The 27,929-nt window shown below is 42.0% G+C and overlaps 1 protein-coding gene across 21 annotated transcripts in view; it reads right to left on the bottom strand.

The window, feature by feature from the left end:
• Positions 1 to 27,929, bottom strand: part of LOC116385337 (adhesion G protein-coupled receptor L3) — a 188,225-nt gene that overhangs the window by 14,092 nt on the left and 146,204 nt on the right. For all 21 annotated transcript variants that reach the window (XM_031850686.1, XM_031850685.1, XM_031850702.1 and 18 more), the window contains 7 exons: positions 27,660 to 27,782; positions 25,909 to 26,114; positions 23,323 to 23,499; positions 14,797 to 15,006; positions 12,000 to 12,220; positions 7,205 to 7,271; positions 5,168 to 5,259 (listed from right to left, as the gene is read on the bottom strand). In XM_031850686.1, the coding sequence (XP_031706546.1) occupies positions 5,168 to 5,259; positions 7,205 to 7,271; positions 12,000 to 12,220; positions 14,797 to 15,006; positions 23,323 to 23,499; positions 25,909 to 26,114; positions 27,660 to 27,782 (1,096 nt within the window). The remainder of the gene's footprint in view (positions 1 to 5,167; positions 5,260 to 7,204; positions 7,272 to 11,999; positions 12,221 to 14,796; positions 15,007 to 23,322; positions 23,500 to 25,908; positions 26,115 to 27,659; positions 27,783 to 27,929) is intronic.

Genomic DNA, 27,929 nt, shown 5'->3' on the forward strand with positions numbered 1-27,929 from the left:
AGGCATCGAGATGGATTTGGGTGCGGATTTGTTCATACGGAGGAGATAATGAAAGATGGAAATATGGGGAAAATGGCCCTTCCAATTTTGTCTTACTTGATCTCAGGTTCATAATCCTGATAGCTGAGCGATATGACAAGAGCAAAACAACAAAAAGAAAATAAGCAGAAATAAATCAAATCGCATAACAAAACATGGGGGAGGCGTAATCAAAAAACATGTGGCCATGAATACAACGTAGAAGTTAAGACATTAAGAGGGAAACAATACACCAAAAAGGAAGACGACTTATTTTGTCAGTGGAGATTAAAGCTAAATTCACAGCATTCGCATCCAAACACCAGACATTCATACATTTTGGGAAGGGATTTGTTAGTGATTTACAGGTGATAAACCTCATTATCCTGGTTCACTGAAGTATCTAACTCCCCTCATAAATGCTGGCAGACTTTCACATTTAAGCTGTTATAAATGGGCCAGGTGTGCGGCCAAATAAATGATTTATGAATTCACCGGGGCGACCATTAAACATAATTTTCCCAGGACTGTCTTAATGACCTGGTGGGAGAGGTACTTCATCAGGACGACTGCCCCCGGAATGGACACAGAAACACAAGCAGTGGGCACAAAGAGAACAAAATATTGTCCTCTAACGAGTGACAGTTTTGGTCGGGCGAATGGTTTACGATGGAGACGCAAGAGGTCATACGTAATGCATCCGAGTGGACAGGATATGAAAAGGCTACGGCTCCTATCGCACGTGGCTTATCTTCGTCTGGAGTTATCGGATACAAATATGGGGACGAGTTTGAGAGCTGCATGGAAGGAGCCTGGAGGCGAAACTTCAGAGACTGCATAACAGTCACTGAAAAGCACAACAGCTCACTTATAAACGAAGAGGGTGCATTTCAGTTGAGTTCTATCCTGTCAGGACTGCTGCATGCCTGAAAGCTGCTAATACAACAGTTACAAAACCTCTCAGTTCATATGTGTGGCATCATTATGCTCAAAGTTGTTTATGTATGGAGTATGTAAGGCAAATCATGTTATTTAGGAATAATTATAATTAAATGGGTATTTTATTCAAATTTTATAATGTTAAATATAGCATCTAAGCAATAGAAGTACTTACTATCAACTGAGCTTTTCAGTAAACCATCTATTTATTTGAATGGCTGTGCAATATATAGATATATTATCCATCTCTGAGGGTTGCAGCAGAGCACTTCTAGGCTTTAAAAGCACAAAAAAAAGAGACAGACGCTTCATTGTGCCAATTAAGCAGAGAACCCCTTCAGACTATGGCATCAAATTACCACCAATTTCCTTCAAAATGACTTCATTCACAGAGGTGCCATTCATTGCAATGTCACAGATCATTTATGCAAGAGATTGCAATTGGTCAATTCAACCTGTTTCAAATGCGCATGAAGTCTTTTTGTAGGCCGCTTCTGGGAGGAAAAGAGGAAGTGCTGTGATCAGCTCGGCAGGGTGTTAATTATTCAACCAAAGGTATGCTTAAAATGCTAATCGCCTCAAAGTGTTTAAGGCATCAATGGCGCAAAGTTTTTGATGTTTGGCATAGACGTTTTGTATCTTTGAAATCATCCTTGTGAGAATATTTCAATTGAAGTTTCTTATCTGTACGGGGAGGAAGCTACTCAAGTCAAAAGTCACGCCTTTCTCTAAAAAAAGAATGTACAGTCCATTATGTTGTTAATATGCCATATTTAGTTTGGGATGTAAAATCACAACGGCGCAAAAGTCATGTTGTAATCCATAAATCACAGGGCAGTGGCAGCGGCTGTCTCTATTATAGGGTGAGGAAGGAAAAAACACATCAAACACAATATCAATTCTATTCTACATCCTCTACTGAGAAATGTTGCATCTTACCAGTGCCATTCTACAATAACACATCCATCATAATAACGGTAGCTAAAAATGAAGAGGGAAAAAAGAAAAATGGAAGATGAAAAACAGAAAGATGTTACAGATAAACACAGCCTCAGATAAAAAAAAAAAGGCAGGATGTGTGTGCTAATCAAAAAGAAGAGAGGAGGGGAAGGAGAAAGAGATACACAGCGTAGAAGAGATGAAACATTCATATTAAAACAAGGCGGCGTGATGAAATCTGAACAGAAGATGTGACATCAAACCATAAAGAGGAGGCAAACGGCAGAAATACAACGCAAAAGAAGACACATCTCATTAAACAGAGATAGATTGACTTAATTAACCCGGAGTATCATCATCATCAAACCGGTTCACCTTGGTGACTCGAGGAAAAGCTCATTGGGAAAGCACGGCGATAACTGACTGCAACACCACATTGGACCCGGAATGTTATTTTCAACCCATGTTAAAAACTGAAATACTTAATTTTCCATCATACTTACCTATTTCTACTTGTTTATGAGGAAACAGACCATGGACATGATGTGTTTAGCTAAGCAGTATTTTTAGTAAAAGCCATTCCGTCTGATTTGTTGTGTGTTGAAGAAATGGGTCTCAAATTGAACACCGCGTCAGATGAATGAGGGCTGACAACAGCAGTGCTACTTCATACTAGTTTCCAATGGTCATGTGAAACATTGCAGACTGTGTCGGAGTGAGTGAGTCTCGGGGGGGGGGCAATTTGCAGGAGGTCAGTTGTTTCCGTACATTATGTGAGGCCAGTGTAATAAATCATATGGCACTGAGAACTCCAGCGGTCAAGACTTCACCGCAGAACAAACTACGCAACGTATCTTGCGGCACCAAAGACGGGCAACGTACAGAACCGGCCTTGACAAATGTTATCTGGAGAAGCGATTACAGCATTTTGGATCAGTGCTTTGCTTTAATGTACCTGCTGTTCCGGTCCAGTCGTGGTCTGGAGCTCTATCAAAGTTCTCTGCTAAGCAATCTTTTTTTCACCACACCATGCCTCAGTATATAAGCTAGAGAGCCAATCAAGGGGGCTGCAGGAGGTTTTTGAATCGCAGCAAGGGTTTAGTTCGTGGTGGATGTTTGAGCTCGGGGCTGAATTTATTTGTGCATATAGAGAATGTGTCTGAGTGTTTCTGAGACTCGGTTGTGTTGGTGTGTAATAACAGATCTGCCGCCGATCAGAACCTACTCTGTGAGCAGAGTACTGACAGTTATTTCATTCAAAGCCACGTGTTTCAAAAGCACAGAGAACAGCCTGAAAAAATATATATTCGGATCATTTGGACGTCAAGTCTTGACGGCTGTGAAAATGATCCAGGCATCTGCTTCACAATTCTCTTGTCATAAACCCAATTGCGGTTCTTTCATTACTCCAAAGTGCATACAAGTGATCTACGTGTTCTTTGTTACACGCCTGAATCAAATAGGACCAAAACACATAACCTGTTATTTCACAGAATGTTATTACAAACTAGGACAAAAGAGGTGACACTAAATGGCTTTCACCGTGTATAGCCACTTCGGAAGATGTCAAGTTTGGATTGACCTATCATTAACATTGCAAGGAAAGTATTTGGACCAGATTATAGCTTTGAAAAAAGCACGGCAGAAAGAGCAGAACAGGAAATGGCGAGACCTTGATCAGATAGATGAGAAATAAAACAAGGATTGGGTTTCACCAGCTTTGCATTAATAATTAAAACATTTTTTGGGGGGAAGGTTCTTAGTCACCACTAGCCAGTTTCCAACCAGGGATTTACTACATCTAGTTGCACCATTTAAGGAAACATTTGTAGCGAGAATTAGTGACAGCAGGAAGTCACCGTAGCGTCCAGAACTTAGTAAACATTTGTATCCTAGCTAAGTTAGCCTGGACTTATGAAGAGCTGATGCGGTCGCCAACTTCAAAATATAGCAACGTCTGTATTTCTCAGAAGTGACACATCTGGTGAACACAGAACATCGTTTAATGTCGACTCTCTGCTCCATGTCATCTTGAGGTAACTGTAATGTCAGTGCGGGTCTCACTTTGGCCCTGCTCAAAGGCAGCACTTAAAAACCACAGCTCCACTCAGGAACATCCTGCAGTGAACCTGTGATTGAAAAACAAAAAGTATGGTCTGGCATGGGTGCTGCTTAAGCATGCCATATCATGCTTGCAGGAGATTGTTTTTTTTATGTGTGTATGACTGTGCTGAGAGGAGCAGGGCAGACAGGGCCACTGTGCTGCTGAGACACAAACAGTGATGTGATGCCACAGAGAAACAGCCAGAGCGCCAGCCATAAAGTAGACTAATGTGTCCAGAGTGCCTTAAAAAAAAAGTGAGGGAGACAGCAAAAACAGAGCAGAGACCCTTATCTATCATCGCAAACGGGCAGAAAAACAACTTTACACCATCTGTAGAATGAGTCTGCACTGACACCAGGTAGTTGGAGCTTACAGCAAAGACAATCAGTGAAAACGCTGCGTCATTCTGCAGGGCAAAGGGACCTTAAACACAACTTTTCAAACAGTTTATTCACATCCAGCCAGACAGGAGGAAACTTTTAGAAGTTTGACTGACAGTTTACTTGAACCAGTCTATAAAGTTAAATCTGTGGTATGTTTCCAACACTGCATGAGACTACAATACATGCAAAGTTTGAATCTGAGTTATATAATCATTATTGTCCCTCAAGCTTTCATATCATCTGGAAGCAGCCAGGCAAAGGCAGATAAACTGACTCAAACACACATTAAGCGCACACACACGCACATGAAATATGAATATTCATCGGTGGCATGTTGACATTAAGATAACACCAGGTCAGGTCTGTCAGATTGTCTCCTGGCCTTCTCCTGTGCAGACAGCAGTGTTCTTCAGATAACGGCTGGGACGCAATAGAATACCTGTTTGATTTTAACCCTGCCTGACACAAATTTTCAGCTTAATAGGAGACGCTTACCTTGCAGGCTCAGACTCCCAGACACTTGGGTTGGGTGTTCACAACCTTAAGTGCTTTTAATGAGGTTTTTGAAATAGCAAAGGGGGGGGGGGGGCAAGAAAGTGTGAATTGCTCGGGAGGAAAAGTTGGCTCAAATTGAGTCGTACGAGATACAATTCAGCTGTCAGAGAGCTTTTGGTGGAGGCGAGCTCATCACATTGAAACATTCTTTCCATCTGTAACAAATGTCATTATGAGTGCTATTTCTGGACGACTTTAATGGACATCTGGGTGATGTGAGTGCTCTTACTTGATGTTGTCCAGGCAACCGGAGTCTGGTTTCAATATGGCCGTATGATGGAACATCTTGTAGAGAGCGATGCCCAGGAAGATCACATTGAGCTGAGGGACAGACAGAGATACAGAGAGAGAGAGAGAGAGAGAGAGAGAGAGAGAGAGAGAGAGAGAGAGGTTTTCCTGTTTCAGTTCCATTCATTTTAAATCAGAGCACTTTGTAGCACGGAGCAGGAAACGCTGCAGCCAGACTTGGTTTCCCACTTTGCCAAACAGAGCACAAAATCCTATGAAACCTCTACGGTGGTATAACAGACTAAACAGCGAACGGTGAGACACGACAGCTGCATACTTGTATGAGGGAGCCTTTCCGTCTGACTTATTCAAACTTGTCTCACACTTAGAGACGAGCACGGGGAATAACTGCCACTGCTGCCGAGTTCGTTTTCTCTTGACATTTTCTTCCCTTTTCTTAAAGCAAACACTGACCACTTTGAGTAACTTCTAATCACATTATAAAGCATTATAATACTGATTATAATGCTTTATAAGAATACTAAAATGTATTACAACTATGGGAATTAGAACACCAAAGAAAGTCAGTGAGTGGCCAGCAATTATGGAGCTTTATGATGCTTGACCTTATAAGTCATTACAAATGCTTTTTTAATGTGCTATGATTATGGTTATAAATGACTATGAATAATACTATTTATACAGTGCTATAAATAGAGTACAACGCATTATAGGTATGATTATAATGCATTACATGGGTGTTACAGAAAGTGTTAACAAAAACATTTTTGTAAAATGCATGCGGTACTTTTCACATTTCTATCATGTATCATGTCCCCTGCTACATGACAAGCAAAGACAGCATTTAATGGGTGGGGTATCATTTCATTAACACTTGGATGTGCCTATTTACTATAACATAGGACAATCATTTACCTTTAAGTGAAGCACTATGTTTTTTTATGTACCAGATTTCTTATTCAAATAACTAACTTAAACACAGAATTTGAGTAAAGCACATCTCAATGAGATTTCACTTAATTTACTGATGTTCACAGTTAAAATTAAGCTTATAACACGGCATTTTTTTAACCGCTAAAAATGCATCTTTGCCCAAACCCTCACCAAATGTCCCAGGGGACAATTGGATCTGAGCTCTAGCCTTCTTTCCAAAATAGATTTTTTTTCTTGTTTATAAATCTAAGAGAGAAAGGAGTGAGTCATGAGGCACACAGAGATGCATTGTGAGTGATTCCACCGAACTGGAGCATGAAAGAGCATTATGCATGTTGGGATTTAGCATCCAGCTGAGCAGTAAGAGTTAAGAATTGTTAGAATTGCCCACGTTGGGAGACGTGGGACAATACAATTGTCACATTTGTGGTTGTTGAGGACATTTACTAGTTGATTTACTAATTCCCAATATTAATTATGATTGCTGACTGGTGTCTTGGAAAATAAAGAGCTTGTGGCACAGCAATATTTACAGATTTGCATTAGCTTAAACAGTTAGAAGAACATTCTGACATCAGATTTAAAGCAGAGGGATCGATAAATGAGATATTTCATTGGAAAATTGGGGCTGTCCTAGTTGGGAAAGACACAGAAAGTGTGTGTGTGTTTGTGTCTTCATTGCACCCAAAGCTGCCTGTGTGCCTGCGAGGAAGAGATGAAAAAAGGTAGTGGAGTACGAGTTGGAACAGGAAGAAAATCAATCATAATCGCAGTGCGGATTACTCCAACACTGCATACTGAGCAGAGTTCACTCTCTTTCTCTCCCCGCCCCCCTATCCCCCCCCCCCAATAATTGTCTTAGCCGGTGACTGCAGCGGGGGTGACAAACTGCAATATATTTCCTACACCCCTCATTCGTTTCTCTGGACGGCTCCGTACCCGGCGGTGGCATATATGCTCAACAGGGCAGAGAAAAGAGGGAGGATAGGAGCTGGAAAAAGGAATGTCGGCGGACCATTTAAGCGATGACCCCGCAGGCTAAGTAGGGTTAATGAGCAGAAGGGGTGGATGGGGTAACGCTTACCATAATTATCAAGGTTGCTGGTCCTATGAAACTCCAAATGAAGTAGGTGTCCAGGCGTAGCCAGCAACTGCAATGAAAGAGACAGAGTGAGAGGAAAAGGGGATGGGGGTATACAGCGAGAGAGAGAGATTTGAGGTTATAGCTTCATTCTCATGCTCAGAGGATATACATCAAGTAGGAGGCTGGAGTGACACAAAGGAATAGGTACTTCAAAACATAGATTGCTGCAAGGGGCTTGGAGAATTATGGCCATCAGTAAGAATTTGGAGGAAAGGGGGCTTTCAGTGGCAATGGCAGTAATAATGATGGGCTTTCATAGCCAAACAGGTGTACTATCAAAGACAAAGAAAAACAAACGGAGCGGGATGCAGCTAAAACTGTAAAAGGATGCACCCTAAAGGCTGGGAGCGACCCGACTCTAGTACGATTCAGTTTCAATTTGTCGGGTTCAGACAGGAAATTAACATTACAAATGATAATTTATGGATGATTCAATTGGTTCTCAATTGAATCCTAGCTGTATCACTCCAGAGGAATTGGATTGACCCTGACCCTGACAGACATGGTCACACGCAGTCCTTAAGCACTCAGCAAAGTGTCTTACATGTTCATGTTAACTGCGATGACTCTCGAGGACTGCTGTAACGATGTCGAGAATTAAATAACACACTCTCCTGACCTCAACTCATATCAACACAGAGCAGATAGTCAATTCTTCTTTGCTGAGTGGAACTAAATACAGACCAGAAGGGCCGGTTGGAAGGTGGCAGTGCCCCCTTTGAAATGGCAAAAAAAAAAAAAAAACTTGATTCATGACCTGTAGTTGAATTATTAATCTTTTAATCTCCGCTGCTGCAGCAGATAGACGCCTCCATATTTGGCCACTGGAAAATTACAGTTCATACAGACGTGTTGTCATTCAGCCTGACGAAGTGGAAGTAGAAGAGTATTAGCTGTAATTCAACAGCATATTAATGCAAATTGAGATTATGGGGAACACACCACTTAGACAGTGACTGGTGTAACAAGTGTAGAAGACAAAAACACGACAAAAAAGAAAAGAAAACATCGTTGTCGTGAAATGGCACACTGCCTTAAATTCTGATTTCTGAGGAAAGGTGAGGTGTCCCTTTTCCATAAAAACCTACTCTGAAAGCAAAAGACTCAATGATCATGATATCATGGATGCTATTGTGGTCCCATTCTCTTTGAGGAAAAGCAGGATTTACAGCGAAATAGCCTAAAAACCTCAGCCGCAATAGACAAGTTTGTATAGGTTTCACTTTTTGTCACCAAAGAACCCGCAGATAAATGAGAGAGAATACTGTATATGAAGTGACAAGACAGAAAATCGACTGGTCTTTTGTTGTTCCTGGGACTTGATATGTCTCCCCCTCACTGATATCAATGGATGAGAGGAGGAAACAGAAAAACACATATGGATGCAGAAAGAAGTGAATAAGCGCAAACAAAAGATACACAACATGCACAGAACTCTGGCTGCTCATCAAAGCACATGCTCCGAACGTCGCGGCTTTTAAATTATGCTGAAGGTTTCTATGGTTGTTTTGTGCCTTCTTCTTCTTCAGATCATAGAAAGATTTAAAGACGTGGTGGGCGGTGGGTGCTGCGGGCTGTTATTTTTTTTCTGCCTTCTCTACCTCCTCTTCTCCACTTGTGTTATGGTTTTGGAGCACATCTAGTTTCATCTACCCCCCCTGGTGTGCTTCTTTGTGCACTATTCCATTAGTAACCCAGCAATAAAAACCATAAAAGTGTGCCAGTCAAAACACAAGCCAAGCTCGTGCCAACAGTGTTCTGGCATTCTGCAGCGATCTGAGACAGGCTGTCCTTTGAGCAATGGCAGCTTCGTCGGGAAAGAAGTCTTCGCAACAGAGATAGTCATTTCATTGGCGTGACAGTGGAGCTGATGACCAAGAGTGTGAGTCAAGCAATATGAAATGATTGCGCCAAGGAGATCACCAGCTGCCTTTTGGTTTGGTCTTAAGTCCCGAAGCACGTTGTGCCTAATGAAACAAAAAACGCCTTTTTTTAACCCTTTTAGATCACATCGCCGGTGAAATTGTGCAAATATTTAACAATATATATATTTATAAAATTAGTTTCTTCAATTTATATCATCTTCTCTTCATGTAAAACAAAGTATGATGTGTGCTTAAATAAGCGAGTATTGTTAAGAAACCAATTTCAACTAATAATATCATGACATCCATCCATCGATCAATCAATCAATCATTTTTAGCGACAAGGGAGGTGCTCCAAATCGGACTATATCCTAAGACCGTCAATGCAAACTATTTGATTTAAATCCCTCTTGTAACTGTACACCAGCTTGGGTATTCTACAGTAAAAAGCTAACTAGTGAAGAAGCCTTACTGCCTTTGAGAAAACCATAGTTTATATTGTTGTTTTTTTTGCAAATAATCAATGCAAACATTAAAAAAATATGAGTATGAGAGTAACAAACTAACTTTTAGCATGCCAACTTCCTTCCAAAATATATTTTTGTTCATTTTCTTGAATTTCTACATTACAGTTTAAATTTACAGAAAAATACATTTCAAATTGTGTTTATTGTGGGTGTGTTGACCAGCATACATAGTCAAACTCAAACAATAGTGTGGCCTTAAGATAGCAATAGCTAACACAGCCAATAGTCTGATTGTGTCCTGACTACTACACGTAGCAAATGTCAAAATACAAATAACTACAACAGATTTCAATATATACCAATAAATATAGCAGACAAAGTTGGCCTTGCAAGTGTTTTGTAAGAAATAAAAATGCATTCAACATGTTTGTTCGGCCTAAAGGACACAATGGTAATGGTGAGAGACACTGAATGTAAACGTAGGTGTTTGCAAGAAACCTCCACAGGACTCCTTAGACACCACCCACCATTGTTCTTCATGCTCAGTGGAACACACTGGACAGTTGCACCAACTAGTTTGTTGAAACAAATATTCCATCTCCCGAGTTTACAGGTGGTTTGATGCATTACTTTCATTAAACTGGAGAAATGATATGGGATCCCGCCCTTGTTTTGCTGACCACTAGATGCCTTCACTGGTCTCGAGCAGAGTCAAGTGTCTTGCTCAAAGGTGCATTTAGAATAATCACTTAAGAGTAATTGAATGGAGGTCCTACTACTTTCTTTGGTTCAAAGATTCCTAGTTGATCTCAGCCTTTGAACAGGTGACTTCACAAGCTTGCTGAGCTCCAGGCTGCTTTTTAATGTGCTCAGTTATTACGAGACACTGGGGCTGAGCTTCAGCCATCTACTAAACCTGGGTCACTTGCTGGATATGTCTGCTCAAAGTGATAACACCTATGACAGCGCTGCTATGGTCCCCAAATCAATTTGCAGCGGGACTACGCGCCCTCCCCCACCTTTTGCTATTCACCACGTATCACGCCTTGTCCTTTCCCTCATCCTTCAATGGCTGAGTATAATTGTCCCACCGGTGGCAGGCTTTAATTATTCACATGATGCCAAGGCTCAGGCGGTGGCAGCTATCACCTCATCCATCACCAAGAACTATGGCTCCGCCAATCTACAAATGCACTGTCTATCAGTAGCTTTGTGTGTAGCAATGTGTATGTGTGTGTGTGTGACATTTATGACAAACATCTTTTAAGCAACCTGCTGATGCTGGTCTTCATTATTTTCAGATGGGTTTGAGATTAACAGAGAGGAATGGAGGCCAATCCTCTGTTTGGCATTACACTGCTTTATAGACCACTTTGTATTTCAGGGGAAAGAGCTTATGCAGCTTCTGTAGAAAATACAAAACGGCAGTCTCTGTCGCTGCCCATCTTTTTGTTAATCTCCTGTCTTTTTCTCTCTCATTCACTCTCCATCTCCCTGTTCATACTCACTCTCCTCCCCCCCTCCCTTGCTCTTAATCTGTCCATGCCTGTGCTGTAATTTGTGCATCCTAAAATGCTGAAGACATTAACCATAACAGCCTGCCATTCATCCAACAATACCATATCCTGAAGTGAGCATTTTTCACCGTCGAAACCATGTCAATTCAGCAGTGGGGAAATGTACACAGCTTGAGTAACCATTCGGCTTCATTAAATGTTGATGATGAGCAATGGCCACTGGAGCGTCATCTGCAAGATTGTTAAAGCTCCTAAAACCAACACAAACTGTCGCCATGTTGTTGGCAGGGCTTTTTTTGGCTTCCTGCTCCCCACCAGATCAGGTGGTAGACACAATGTCATGAGATGACTATATCAACATTGCAGTGAGTTGCTTTTGGTATCCATGTCAATTGAACATATTTGACAAACTGCTTATTTCGTTTACACTGAGAGACAGGAAAGGTAGAGGCGACTGTAGCTCAGTCGGTAGAGCTGGTTGGTTCGGGCGGGGTAAGTGGCCGGGTCCTCCTAACCACATGTTGCTCAAGTGTCCTCTAATGAAAATGACAAATCAAGTCATAGTCCCTTCAGTTTGGGGTTCAAACTATCTGATGCAACATTTCCCCCAAAATCATTCCAGCAATTAAAGAACATATATAGTCTGCCAGGGTCACATTTTTCCAATATCTACTGATCTGGAACTTTAGTCTGGAACTTATTTCTCATATATCTACATTTGCAGACAAACCAAAACGTTATGCACTTGCAATCATTACCATTAATGACTAGAAGGATGAAGAGCAGTGTATATCTTATATATAAAAAAGGTACCTTCATATGATTTTTTTGTGTATAAGACCTCATTTTTAATTGTGAAACCTAATCCAGCTGCACATGTACTCACACTCGGTCGGTGCCGTAACTGCGGTAGTCCACTGCGGCAGAAACGGCCACGATTAGCGCGGGAACCCCGTAGCCCACCAGGTAGAAGTAGCGCCGCCGCGAGTGCTCGCTCTCAAACACCTCCACCAGCATGATGTAGAGCTGCACACCCTCCAGGAACATCCATGTGAACGCTGCCAGGAAGAAGAAGTGGAGCAGGGCGGCGAAGACGGCGCAAGCAATCTGGTAAAGGTTTATAGCGGCAGACACAAATGAGAGAGATAAACAGGGAGGGGAAAAAAAGAAGGCAGATGTGAGTATTTACAGTTTAAAACATTTGAATCAAATCAGTTTCAATGCATTGCTAGAGGGCATAATATGACAAAATGTGTCCTCCAAGTGACTAAAATTGAGCAGCGTTTTCTGACCTCTGCAGATTTTTTGTCTTCCCAACAATTAGCATTGCTAAGGTTTGTTTGGCTGAAGTGATTGGATGTTTGCCTGTACTGACTGGCAGGAGAACGCTGCAGCTACTGAGCCCATGTGGTCTTGTTTGCTGTAGCTGGCACGGATGAAAGAGAGATATGAAGAAGCGAAGTCAACAGTCCAAGAGCCCATTTGGAGCTCATCGCATTTACACGGCGGCCAGGTGTGAGCACATAACGCAGTGACACGCTGCCTGAGCTGGTAGATATACGTATAATGCAAGACTAGAATACAGCAGACTGTCAATCGCGTGTTTGCACGTAGCCCACACACTTTGGTACAATAATAAGATACAGTACTTACATGGATTGATCTAATTATTGGCACAGTTGAACATAACTAGTGTATATTGTCACTGAAACGGATCCAATTAAATAACTAAAAGGTTGAGTGGACATTAATTGCAGTCCAGGAGAGTGATCATAGAGCCAGGCTGTGAATCTCACCCATAAAATGTTATGGAAGGGAAAAGTTGTAGGGCCGAAGCATTATCTTTAACTCTCCAGGGAAGTAGCTTTGCGGCTAAACTATGGCCTGTGAGTTTTGGTTCCGATAGTTGTGGTGATATTTGCAGAGCAAAAAAATCGATGTGATTTGATAGCATGAGGCTAAAAAGTAAGGACATGTAATTTATTTCTCTATGAATTTATTATTTCTATAATAATTCCATAATTGACCTGCACCTATAACACAGTTGTGACCTGTTGGTAATCCTGGATAAACAATGATTTTAAACAAATTAATAAATACAATTCTTGAAAAAGACTATGAGCAATAAGATATATTCCAGCGTCTGCCCCCATTATAAATTCATAGACACCGAAATAATTTCATACTGTGCACAGACAATCACTCCAGCAAAGCTAACTGTGCACTCATCCTCATTAGCAAGCAAAAAAAAATGGCATGTTTGCGAGAAGCTGTAGGTGGAATAAAGCCCTCCGCCAACTTGTATACATGTAATGGCTCCACATTTGTCGACAGTGTTGAGTACACACACTTGAAGATGACAGCATGCCTCCACCTGCCACCACAGCTGAGCTCTTACAGGAAAAGCAATGCCATCCAAGCTGAAGCTATGATACTAGAAGACGGTTTAGTGTATTGAATGGTTTAATCCAGATGCATCTGAAGTGTTAACAAATTGGAAAAGTGCACAAGGAGGTGGTTGGGGAGTGAACGGATGAATTCATTTCAGTGAGTATATGCAGTAGAACAATGATATCTAGATATGAGGAGGTGAGTTGGCAGGTGTGTGGTGTGTCTGCGTATGTGAGAGTAATTTCAAGTAGATGTTTGCTTCTGTGCAACTAGGGGACCAAGAGAGAGTGTTTGTTGAATAAAGAGCATCCAATTCTTTCCCTTTTCTGTATTTCTTCTCCGTGAGCCTGGAAGAATCAAAAGAGTTCAGGGCCACTGGCACTCTCTGGGAAGCACCACTCACAGCATACAGCAGGCCACCAAAGGTTATGTTTTCCAAAAAAAAAAAATGCTTGGCTCTTAAATCTAGAGGAGATGGTGAACACTCCTCAGTGAAGGTTAATACGAAGCTTTCAGGGAGCCCTTCTAGCAGCCTCTAGGGATCATGTATTTGGGGGAGAAAAAAAGTGATTTTCAACAAATTTTGTGATTCAAGATTTGTTTTTTGGGCAAGGAGCAAAGAGAGGGGCAAGTCTGGTTTTTGTTCCATCTAGACACTTCAATGCACCTCTTACTGACCAGATGTTCCAAATACTGCTACTTGAGTGTCTACATGGACTAAAAGAAATAACAATATCACATCCATACTGGCCATCATATTCACATTGTTTTTGTACTTTTAACGTCGCCATATTCTTGGCACATCAATGCCCTCCTTGCCTGGTCCTTGAGTATTGGTCTTCTCTTGGCAGGTTAGTTGTGGGACCGTATACTTTCCATTTTGTAATAACGGATTTAATGGTGCTCCGTCAGATCATGCGACAGATCATGTTAAGCTTAGAGGCACACAAGGTGGACTTTATTTAAATAAATATGTGATTTCTGAAGATAATTGGGAGCACCAGATCATATTAAGGGGCTTCATAGCAAATAGGGTGAACGCGTATGTGCACATCACTTAACAATCCAAATAATAATCCACTTTAATTCCAGGTCATAATGCAACAAAATGTCTTTTCAAGGCACTGTACAGAATGATATTATATTACATTTCGGCCAATGCATCCCCCTAAATGCTGCACACTGTACCTTTAAAGTTGTTCACCGTTTTGCAGTACTTTGTGCAGTGTGCTAAATGCAACAGTGCTAAATAAATCGATACTTAAGTAAGTATCCATCAGCAGTAGTCTTACCGGCTGGTCACCCCGATTGATCCCCACGAGGAACAGGGACTCGGCGATGAACAAGCTGATGCAGAGGTTCTTATGGATGGTGTTACGGTCACTCTGGAGGCCGCGGAAGAAGCAGAAGGTGAAGAGGCTGATGAGCAGGCAGACCAGAGACAGGAGGATGCCAACCCAAGTGATGACGTCAAGAAGCATGTCATGAACGGGGTCTGTGTTCTGTAGGGGAGGTGATGAGAGAAAGTGGTCAACAACGTCCAGTCCATTGCTGATTGTCATCATACTTTTAATATAGTCTTACTATTGCACCCATAACCACATTTTGGTATTTGACAAAACTGTGATGACACTTTAATGCGAGTATGCCATCTACAAGGGTTCATTTGTAAAGCAAAAACATACAATTAAAACATGAACATACAATTAAATCACCATTCTGTTCCAGCAACAACCCAAAAGCTTCTATTTTCATGATTTATTTAGTTTGTAGTTTTCGGGTTTAAAGTGCATGCGACCATCCAATAAACCGCTACAGAGCGAGTCACAGGTGGCAGATATGAATCATGAATTAGTCAGTGTGAATCAATCTAAAATGCCCCCCGTGGCTTAATTTTGGTCAGGCAGTCCAAAGGGCGGCAGGTGTCTCAGACCAACGCAACATAAATACTATCAAACCACAACATGGTCAAGCCTTCACTGATCCCTTTTAGATTATTTTCTCTTCTCAAATAGTAATTTGCTACCACAGCCAGTTTTGGGCACTAAAACGCCTTTTGCTGACAATAAATTTGTGCCTTTACGGGAGAGATAAGGATCAACAGTGATTCCACTGCAGCCATGAAAGAAAATTTACATCGGTCCATAAAAGCAAAGTGCACATAGGGGTACTTGGACAGAAGTGGGGAAAAGGCAACACACACTAAAACAGCAGAATCTGCAGAATGACTGACTTCTGTGGCCTTAAACACATGAAAGCAAAGACATTACAAGTGACATTCTGCCAAGATCCTGCCCAGGGTAAAACCTAGGACTGTTAGGATCGGAGCTTTTTAGCAATGTGTAATAGGTGGCATCTTGTCACCTATTACAGTCCCCAGGGCCATTCTCGCTTGATCAGCAAACTTCACGGAAATCCCCCAAAACACTGATTCCCAAACAGGGTATCTTGTACCACACCGGGTACCAACATCGAGTAGTAGCTCAACTAATGTGATGGAATAAAGATTACAATTAGATAAAAAAAATTAAAAAAATGGATAAACAGTTAAAATAGTTAGTTAAAAGAAAAGGATGAATAGTTAAAAGTATTGGATAAACAGTGAAAATAGCTAAAAGTAATGGATACTTTGTTGAAATGTCCATCTACTGCTGCTCCAAGTGGTAGTAGTGCAACGTTCAATTGTATACAAATATCGTAGCATCCACTTAAAATCATTAATAGTTAAATAATACCCATTTAAAAATCATTTCAAGAGAACGCATTTGGAACACGGCAGGTGGTGTGCATGATGGGGATACTGATTTATCTGACAAGGCTTGTTGGGGGTACATCTGAAGATTTAACTGTGCACAAGCACACGTCAGCGAAACAGATGCCCGGGTTCCCTGTACAATCCCACATATGGTATCAAGGACTGCACTGTCATGTGAGAACGTTGTATCATGCTACCAGTAGGGAAGAAAAGACTTGCCAAGACAGACGCTAAATAATGACACAGGCTTAAATAAGTGTCTCCTATGTGTAAAACATGGGGAGAGGCATCAGAGAGATAATTACTGTATGCAAGCACTTTGGGCAGCTTTTAAGGGTTCCTAATTTCCCAAAGGGATCGTCCTCTTTTTCATCCTGCTGGGCTTTGATTCAAAGAAGGGAGGAATCGAGTGACAGTGGTTGTGGTGGTGTGGGGGGGTGATTTAAAGAAATCTGCCAACCTCCAGACAGCTGACTATCATTCCTGCTGGGACTCAAGTACCATCTCGGTACAACTTTTAAACACTGAATTGACGACTACGTCTGAATGCTAATGAAGATCAAATAGGAATTATTCAAACACAGAGGAATGCTGCATACTTAACGGCAGACGGCTGATTGCCATTGGCAGACAGTTAAAAATAACCCAGCACAGGTGAAAGCAAAGATAAACTCCCTTTTAACTGTGTATACATCAAGGACCGACACCGTATATTAACTACCAGACTTCAGAGTGCAGTTTGGCTGTTTGGCAGTTTGATATCAAAGGTGTGTACGCAGCGTTGGCCTTCAGCAAATAATGTATGACTCTGAGCTGTAGCGTTGGACAAACCCAAGAAAATATTTGCTTACGTTGAGAAATAACGCCGCAAAAGCATACTATATGTCTAATATGTCTCTCAAACAAGCGCCTCTTTAAATCATATGTCGACCACAGTCAGCAGTATTTTCCGCGGGGGCAAGGGAGAGACAGACTATCAACAGCCACGGGTGTTTATGTCTTTTCTTCTTCACACCAGTCAAGTTAGAGTGAGGAAACTTGGGGGGTGACGTATTGCACAAAAGCCTTGTTTAGTGGCAGCTCAGCTAATGCTAGCAGAGAGGGTGAACAGATGCTGATCATTAAGGGGCTCTGCTACAATAACAGCCGCAGTGCTCCTTGAGTCTGGGGAGTGCGCTCTTTTGATTTTCCTGCCTGATGAGCCGTTGTGTATACGTTGGAGGGCTGGGGGGGGGGGGGGGCTGGCAAGATGTTACATAGAGCAGACGTCTGTTTGTTTGTGAGTGTGTGTGTCTGTGTGAAAGTAAGGCTGATTACTTACTTTAGAGGGGGGCATACAGTATAGTATGTCCAGAAGTATTAGTATGTTATATCATAAAAAGTTATATTATAGTATTGCAAAGAAAGGAAAGGGATGCCGTTTGCGTTTGCATGCTCTGTAGGTACGGTATGCATGTGACACATACGTCTGTTTTCAGTCTGCTGCATTACAAAAGGTATCGATGCGGTGGGTGGTACTATAGCTGCGGTGCATTGTGAGGGGGCCCGAAGGTCTCCCGGGGTAGCGAGCTGTGCACTGGCTGCAGGCTCTATCCATCACAATCTCACATTCAATTGGAGAGGGGCCAGGTCAGAGAGAAAGAAAAGGCAACAGAGCACGAGAAAAAAAGAGACAAAGCTATAGAAACAGAGAGAGAGAGAGAGAGAGAGAGAATGGTGTGGAGTGTATCTACACCTGGATGATGGATTTACTGAGGAATGATTTCTTTGTTCTGGGAGGTGGATGATGGCTGAGACGACGCCGGCCACAATGTCTCTGCTGAAAGGTTTCCTTTTACTCACGGGTCTGCCAAGGCTGGATGGCAATTGGCAAATGATCTACAGAGCCTCTGCACCTAACCTCACACCGAACAAGCCTCAATGATGGGAATCAGTGTCGGCGTCTCTGAAGTGAGCAGACGTGATTTGCTCTGAAATCCACTCGCTGTGTCGCAAGGGCGGTCGAGTCATACGGCATCCATGTTACTTAGCAGGGCGAGGCACATTTATTCAATTTGTCCTCCAATCTTTCTCTTCTACATTTTTCTCTGATTTCTTAAACACACATGTTTTTCATTCCAGACGGATGCCTGAAGAGATTGGCTTTGGCCCTGATCTGCTCGCACGCAGCACAAAATACGGTTTCCTGGCATTCGAGCAGTCTGACAAAGAGGTGCAGAGGTGCTCTGCCCACTGGTCGATCCGACCGAGCCATCTGAACTTCCCTTCACATCTTACACATCTATTATCATAACATTCCCATGTCCAAAGCCAGAGTCTCCTGAACCAACTCTCGGGAAATGCGTGACAGGGCGACGCGGTGAGCAGAGCTTCAATCCTTTATACCCCAAAGAACCGCTCTCAGCATGGGGCCATGAAGCCAATCCAATTAAAATGCATAAATCTCGCTATATGCCTGCAGAGCTGGGCTTTGACTCATGAAATACGGTCCGGCAGGGCAGACAGTTGCGCTAAGGGGTAGTGGCCCACTGCAGGGAGTCAAGTTCACCTCCGGTATGACCAAGGATTTACGATCGGCACAGGGATGAGGAACAGTTGCAGAGAGGGCATGTGAATCAGGGGTCCTGGCAAATTCGTCACATTTAAAAAGGGCTGGGGGAGAGATTCCGGCTTGCTTGGCGGGAGTTGACATTCAACACATGCAGCTAATGTCAGACTGTGTTGTAAGCTACAATAACTATGATGAAACTTTCTGTTAACGTGGTCTCCGTCTTCTCTGTATGTGCCTTTAACATATGAGCAGAATTTGTTTTGAAGCATCTCCCTAGCTGTGTGTACAGTACCGTGTGTATACAACATGGTGAAAAACACCACTAACCTTGACTGTCCTTTCTCATCATAGCTATTGTCTGATGGTGCCAGGGTGGAGATGTTCTATAAAGACAGTGATTAATGTTACCCAAATATCACCCTCTCCATCATCCAGTGGGATGTGCCATTGATTTATACGAACTGGTCTGTCGGGAATAGCGCCACTTACCAGTAGCTCGATGCCTCCCTGGGGCCTATCTTAGCACGTGCATCTACTGCGTAAATAATAGCCTGTAGGTGGAACCACAGCAGGTCTATATTTCTTCAGCTGGGGCTTATGCTCTTGTCCATATTCAAAACATTTGTTTTAATCTCAATGCCCGCTAGCTATCTTCACAAATGGCGGACCTGAATTCAAAGGAGAGGGTTCAGTAAAGAGCTTAAGGAGCTGGAATAGGCATGGGCTATTAGCAAACCTGTGTTAGAAGCAGATCCTTGTGACATTGATAGAGCTTCTGCATCTGCTGAAGCGAGACCAAGTGACCCAGAAAGGTCCAAGTGGAATGAATGTATTTAGGATTTAATACATATCAAGCATCTTCAAATTGGAATGAATGTGTTCGGCTCAGGAACAGGACATCTTGAGGTGAGAATCATCAGCATTCTTAGCAAAGTCACATTGAAGTACACCCACTCTCACATCACTTGCTCCAAAAAACCCTGTTTCCTATCATTCTGTAAAGATACAAGAGACATACAATCTCTCACACGCAGCTGCCGTCTGTGAGTGCAGTTTTTAATTTGTTTATGTGGCCAACGGCGCTTCTCGGATTTTCGGGATTCAGTCAAAGGCATCAGCTCTCTGGCTGGGTAGCTCAAAATTAGCTAACTAAGGGCTTGAGTGGCAACACAGGCAGCAGTGACAGCGCTTGATGCCCTTGTGATCACCTAAGTGGCGGTTACCTGATTCCCTGTGTCTGACAGATATCCTTTGAGTGGGTGTACTTCTGAAAAGTAGCAGGCTTGAGGTAAATATGTGACTTTAATGAGTTCTTGTGAGCTTGACACTTGAAAAAGATTTCGCAATTGGTAATTTGAGAAAAAAAACAGGAAATTGCATTACCACTAGGGCTCTAAACATCCTTGGGTACGCACTATGCAGATATTCAAACATCTACAACATCGGAAATTATTCTGAGGAACTAATTGACTTGAAACATAATTAATCCCGATGAGACACAGTCTGGAGTTTCTCCATTGCTGAGTCTGTCTAATAATCTCATATACAAGTTCATTCGAGTTCAAGTTATTCTTATGAATATTGAATCGGCGTGCCACGTTTTCACCTTCCCCACACTCACAATCAAAGACGGGCTGAGCATGATTACAAGGCAGTTATTGTGAACTGGTATATTTGTGTACATACATTAGTTTTGTATAACAAAAGTTTAGTAAGTAGACCTTCGGAAATCTTAAAGTCTATGGTTGGTAACTGATCTAAAGACCATGAAACATGTCAGGTATGATTATAGAATCATGTATAATGATTTTCAGACAATCAACATCCAAAAATAGACTTTTCCACACAGGATCAGTATATGTTTCTACTAGATATGAGCTGGAATTTAAAAACACATTCGTATTCTGCTCATCAAAACTGTCAAAAGTTCAAAGCGTCGGAAACCAATGCGGCAACTTCAAATCACTGTGAAGGACAAAATGACACCAGTCATAATGTCACGCGCACGAGTAGGGGGCATTTTGCCACTTCTAATTCGTATGAAGCACTTCAAATGCAATCTGAACTTGGTGCTAAAAATGTAACACGAAAAAAAACGTAATACGGAAGACTGAACATAAAGATCCCTGAATATAACACTATTCCCAGCTAGCGTGCACACGATCCATCGACCAAAAACAACAAGATGAAAGATGACGGCGATACTGTAGTGAGCATCTGTCCTCCGAAGAAAATTGTAATTGCAGCTTGCCTATCTTTTTTTTTTTTTCTTCCTTTCAGCGATGCCACTGAGAAATAAACAAGGTTAGAATATAATCTGTTGCTCCGAGGGTAACGAGTAATAACAATGCAGAGATCAGCAGTGGTATGTTGTGTTGCCATGGATACAAAAACAGATAGTCTCTTCAATTTATGAAATTTCTTTCTCTGCCTCTCTCGGCACACATTCCCGCTTTCCCTACATTCAGTGTGTTCCTCACATACAACACCGTGACAGTTTTGGCAAATGAAAAGCCTCCGTATCTCCCGTTCAGTGGCACCTTCCAACAAGCGGGCATTTATAACATCCAAGTGGAAAAGATAAAGCACAAGGGAGGGGGGGGGGCCGCTGTCACTCAAGAGCTGAGGGTACTACTGTCCACTTTCCTCCGGTGAATGCAGCGCAACAAGCGAGCCAGGCTTTCCAAAATGTTAGGGACATGGCTCGACTGAAAGAGCTCCTCTTTACCGCTTCCCTTTCTTCCTGCTTTGCTTTCACTGTGTGAAGGATTCCATTCTTCGCGGCTCCCTCTCTATTCCAGACTCGGCTTCAGTCCTGCAGAGAACTTAGTGGGCCCACAAAGTCACGCTGCTGAGTGACAAAATAGTGTCTCTCTCTCTCGCGCTCGATGTAAACCACATCGCCCCAGACCTTCTAGCAGAATTTTAGACTGTGTGTATGATAGTGTGGATGATTTTTTATTTTTTTTTTTTTGCGATTGGGTTCGAGCATTGGGACTATGTGAAAAAACGAGGGATGGAGTCGGATTGGGGGAAAAAAGGAAGGTGAAGGAAGGACTAGTGGGACGTGTTTTTTTTTCCCCCACTGATTCAGAGGAGAGCTTCTGGAGAGAGATGCTATAACAGATACCAAGAACTACTCTGCTCTGTCAGCAGCAAGCTCCTCAGACTTCCAATGACAGAAATGATTAAGCTGTCTGTCAGCATTAGAACTACGGCACAACTTCTTCCCTGACCGGCAATCCTCCTTCCCGTTCCTTTTTCAACACACTTCTGCTGGTCTTCTCTCCCTTTGTATTTGTTTTTTCCAGTAATCCCTGCACACAAATCTCACAGCCAAATTACAAAAGTTTTTTTTTTTTTTTCCAACTTCCATTAGCACCTCCCAATGAATTAAACTCAAGCACTCCACATTTACATTCACACTTACTGTACTCATTTCACTTTGTCTGTGCGTTTACCTGGAAGGCAAAAAAAAGTAAATGGTGCACTGAGACAATCCTGCAAATTTTGTTCCTCCTTTCTGTCTTCACATAAATAAGTAAAAAAAAACACATTCATGCATTAATAAAGAGGGGAGATGGAAAAGGCTTGGACTCAAAATAAATGTTGATGTTAGGTTTCAATCCCTTTATAAAAAATATATAAATTTGGCTGATAAAGTACAATACATATACAAATATATACTGTACATACACTGTATATGTATTTCAAGGAAAAATACAGCCCATTTTTGTCAGGGATTAAATATTTGCTTCTCAGCTAAATGGCTGCCTACAGTATATGTTTGTACATTGCTAAGCATAAAGTGAGACATGGTAAGATATCAATAAGACATTTTGTTAGATTCGGTTATTTTACTACACCAAAACTATTCCTTCCACAAAGAGAGGTAGTTAAAGAAAAGGGAAAGACATATTCCTATAGTACATATCAACATAAGTATGTTCTGATGCATTATATGGACTTTCAAAAAAGGTTTGAAGGCCAAAACAAATCATTACTCATAAAACCAATGTGTCAAAAAATCAAACGCGCATCGTATGCTGCAGCTCTTAAACAGCTGCGTGCACAAAAACACTACACTCGCTGGAGCCAATCTTATATTTGGGCTGCTTCACACGTCGGACTTTTAAGGTGGCTGCGATCAATACACACTGTACAGTGAAAGGGTCACTGTTTAAAAATCATATGAATAGGGTGTGTGTGTATTGGCACTTTAAATGTTAGTCTACAAAGTGCTGTGAAGGTTCAAAAACACTTATTCTATTTTACCTTGTGAACTAAAAAGCAAGGGAAATATAAAATATATATTGACAAACAGCAACTGCTTTACAATGCTTCACACTGCCTCAACCTTACCTTTCTTGTCAACCTATTAACTTGGAATGGACTGGCCGGGTAAACCATGATGGACTAATGCATTTTCATTTCTCTCAAACGCATTTTGGTGAATTGTTGGTGGACACATATGTCCATTGAGAAGCAAGAATAGGAGAAGAGCTGGCCTACCTTGACATCCACATGGGCCATGAGGACAGCAAAATTGGTTAGATGGGTACAGGAGCATGTGGTGTGTGTCCTGTTGGTGCCGAGCAAGCGGCAGTCCTGCGTCGACCAGAAGCCAGTCATGGTTCTCTTGGAGTAACTCCAGAATGAACAGTTGGGGTTGAAGTTCTCCTCGGATTGCTGTTGGAGGGCAAAAACATGAATACACAAGTAGAATCAGATACTGTAGAGTTAATAACAGGAAGAGATACAGCGTGTCCCCTCGCTAAGTACAACACAGGGGTCTGGAGTTAATCACATATTCTCTTTGTCCATTTCTACCTTGCTTTGTTTGAATACACATCAAATCAGGTTCATTTTCCCCCCACTGCAATCCGTATCCATTCTAAAGTGAATAGCAGGTGGTTTTACTGACAGCATCAAGCAGCCCCATGCCTGTTTTTCATTGTTTTTTGACCTTTCTCTTTAACTTTCACTGCATGAAAATTGAATACCCCACTGTTTAATGGGTACCACCGCTGTCTGCGACGGGCTAGTACGGCCCTAACGACACGCACACCTCCCCTGCTAACTCGCTTGCCGTTTTCATAAAAGTCACCCCACGACCACTGAGGTTGAGTAACACACGAGCACAACAAAACATAACTGCTGATAAATAGAAACATCAATGGCCTTTTCCCTCTCGAGCCCAATTTCTTTTGTGGCTTCGGTAACAAAGGAGAGCACACTCAGGATCCTTTGCTTTGTGACTCACAGCTTCCAAGGTTAAGCATGTCTGCTGTCTTACTATTAACGCCATGAGGGGCTGTAGTTTTTCATAGTTTCACACTTGCTGTAGGGTAATTAGTCTAATAAGGTTTATCCTCTGTGAATGGAAATTTGCCGCTGACTGAGTTCACCCTTCACACATCCAAACCCTGTGTAAAATATTCCATATAGCAAGGAGATAGGATGACCCTCTGTTCCATTAATGGATTTAATTGGACCCATTAAGTGGTGAGGCAAGGAAGCAAAACAATAACTAGAGGACACATCATTATCCCAGAAGACTAGTGATCCAAAACATCATGGTTGAGAAGGGGACATTAGTGTGGGAAGCCCAAAAAACAGGAAACCCCCCCCCCCCCCCGCTCGTTAGGAGAGTTTAGATAACTACGGTTTATTTTCAAGGGCAAAGTTGAAGTCCACTCAACATACCTGAGATACATATTGATACCTTTTATTCTGTCTGGGAGCATCATGTATAGACTCATTTGTGCTAACAATATTCTCTATGCAGGGGCAACATTTAGTTCACCTATAGTTTGTAGAGCCAAATGTAAGTCAAGCTGAGATCAAAACAGTAATAATACAACAATAGTGTAATGTAGTGTAGACCAAATCAAATGTATCATTCCTCCTCTCAGAATAGAATACGTGAATGTTCTTGCCTGCATCAACGACCAGTTAATCAAAGCGTTGTCTTAACAACACCTCTGTCTGGTTTACCAGTTTACCAGAGAATAGGGAGCGTTTGATTCGACACACCAGAGCGCTGTATTGGCGCTGTATGCAAAACATCAATATTGCATCCAATCAAACTTAATTAATTGCGCACGTTTGCAATCATTATTATTATATGATTAATTGTACAGCCCTTGGTGTACACAAAATGTACTCTATATGCAAATGATGTATGTCTATGTCACGTCAGTTGAAATGACAACGCAAGCAGCAGCTCTCTTGTTACGAGCAGAAGAGGCTGCGGTGCAGAAAACACACTTTTCCAAAAGGGCACTGTTTTATGGAAATGACTTGATCTGAGCAAGAAAAGGGTACGAAAGCTCCACTGCCCCAACATTAGACGACCAGTAAAATGACTGAATCTAGGATCCAAATTACACTTAAGGCAGGTGAGTCACAGCAATAGCTGCGCTGACATTGTCCCCTGACATTTTCCCATCATTTAATTTTGATATCCATAAGCGCTCCTTCTTTTCACTCTCTTTATCCCTCAGCACGCTGTGTATTTTTCCGCCGTTGTTTCTTCCTTCCAGGTCCCTCCTACACATGAGGACGCGCTGCAATTCTCTTATGGTAGTTCAACATCCTTGATAATCGCTGACGGCGCTGTTTGTAGACAAAACAGGGATATTTTCGAGGGTGGCAGAGTGTGGAGAAGATAATGGAGTCAAGAGGGAGAAGTTGCGACTCCCCACAATGACTAAGCAGCCTCGAGCGAGGCTCAACACGACTGATATTTGTTCAAGAGATCAGGCTGGTATTTGTTCAAACTAATAAACAACAACATGCATCTCCAGCGTCACCTTGTGAGCAATTCTTCACACCTCCCTTTGAAAATAATGTCATATTAACTTAATTTTCTTCATCTTGAGATGGGATTTCTACATTTTTGTTGCACTTCAGGGATAGAGAGAATTGTGATGAAAGGCTTCTATTAAGGTGGCGCATGCAATATGCAAGTGTGTTTTTGTGCTGAAAGTAAAGTAGAAAGAGACAAAAAGCCCATTTAAATGCAGACACAGTCACATCAAAGGAAAAACAAAGCACATCTCAACTGAGACACACAACTCAGAGACAGAACATTACCTGCAGATGTCTAATGGTAAATATGACGGGGTCAGAGAGGTAGACTTTGTTAGAGTCCTTGTTGATGGCAGCTGTGATCACCGGCGAGTTGACGATGAGGGAGTAATTGGTCACCATGGCTTCGCTGCCCAGCTTCATGCTGGCGTTCTCCGTTGAAAGGTAGACCCCGATGTGTTTGTACAGCACGAACGCAATCCGGATCTCACCTGCAAGAAGACCAGCGGGGGGGGGGGGGGGGGGAAGTGGTCAATCTTCCACGAGTGACAAGTGAGTAAAGTACACCCGACATGGCCAAAAGTATGTCGACGCCATTGGATGATTATTGAACGGACATATTAGTTAGAAAAAATGAGCTTGAATAATTGACTCATGTTGCTTCTTCCTTTTCTTCTTGCTGATGATAACCTTCAACCCACACTTGGCTGCTTGATATACAGTAGAAGTAAATAGCATCAGCCCTGTGGTGTATGGTGAAGGTAGTTGGAAGGATCAGAGGTAGCTGTAAATGGAAGGTGCGCCCTGCTGCTGTCATTCAAAATACAGAACCACAAAGCTCGAGGCACACAATGTATATTAAATGTCAACATTTTCTTTGTATGCAGTAGGATTAAAAAAAATATCTCAAGTGGAACTAAACTAGGAAAAACAGCCCCAGACCTGAAGAACACAACATTATGAGCAAAGGGTCCACACAACATACAGTGTATTGATATTATAATGTGACAACAATGTGCTAATGTGCTAGTTATATGGCTTGTATGCTATTGGGCTTTGGCAACTTAAGCAACACTAGAGAAATACTGGAAATAACCACTCAGTTGAAGCTTTGTGAACAGTGTAAAGTAAAACAGAGAAAAAAAAGAGACTAATGTCAAGGTTGTAGAAATAGTTCTGTAAGAAAAAAAAAAGAGAAATCTTTCCTACAACAACAGTTATTTTAATTCAGCATCCAAAAAAATGTGGTTGCCACTCATCTATTGGAAAAGGCGAGCATTTTTCTTCTTATTACTGTCTTTCTGTCTTTGTCTCTCACACACATCTCTTTCCTCTCCCGCTGCCTCAATATTCAGCATTGATATGAAAGAGAATTCCCTCCCGCCGTGACTGAGATCACTCACTCACATGAAAAGAAAACAATTTTGGGTGCTATAGCACTGGATGAGGGGGAAAGATCCGCCACCCTGCTATAACGACGCGCGGTCTGGACATAGACTTATAGTCATCCAGCTGAGAGGCACCGGGCGCCGCTTGAGTCGATTCTGATTTTGCATGGGCTGATAATAAAGTCTAAAAATGGGGCTGTATTGCTCCTGGAAATAGCTTTGTATTGTGTCTAACTGCCTCATTCACAGTTTAGAGGCAGAGCTTGAATGTAATTCTACAGCCAGGGTGGTGTTTGGAGTGTTAGAACGATCCTGGTGCTTTATATGCAGCCTAACAAAGGATTTTGGGCGTCAAATTGAAAGTAATTTACATGCATCAGCAATGAAATTCTTACAAAACCTTTGCAGCCCCCAATGCAATATTACAGCAAGATAAAAAAAAAAATACTTTTTGATTTATTGCAGTTGATACACCGAGTTATACAACAGTATTTCCTTTATGGTCGTGTCAAATTCTGTCTGTTACATTTCTGTTATATTCCTGAATAACACACAATGCACAGACTCTGTGTACAAGGCATGAACACACTTCAAACCAACAACAGGGCACCATTAATAAAAGCAGATTCAAACGTTTCGACGACTCACCGTTTCTTCCGTGCTGCTTTAGCGTGTTCGCCGAGAGGTGGATAGAGTTGCCCTGTCCTCCCGTTTGTGGGAACTTCAGGTCGAGCAAGTGCCCCTCTGTGCTCATTCTTGCCACCTCCAGTTCTTCACACGTACGGAAGAAGCCCAAGCATCAGCAGTTAACAATCAATACGTTTGATTTGTATGACACACAATAGACATAATAGACATACAAACTGCTGCAGGCTATAAATTCCACAGGCACAACAGTGGACAATATTGGCAATATGG

This window comes from Anarrhichthys ocellatus, unplaced genomic scaffold (assembly GCF_004355925.1).
Source record: "Anarrhichthys ocellatus isolate YVR2014 unplaced genomic scaffold, GSC_Weel_1.0 scaffold11, whole genome shotgun sequence".
Classification (NCBI taxonomy): Eukaryota; Metazoa; Chordata; class Actinopteri; order Perciformes; family Anarhichadidae; genus Anarrhichthys; species Anarrhichthys ocellatus.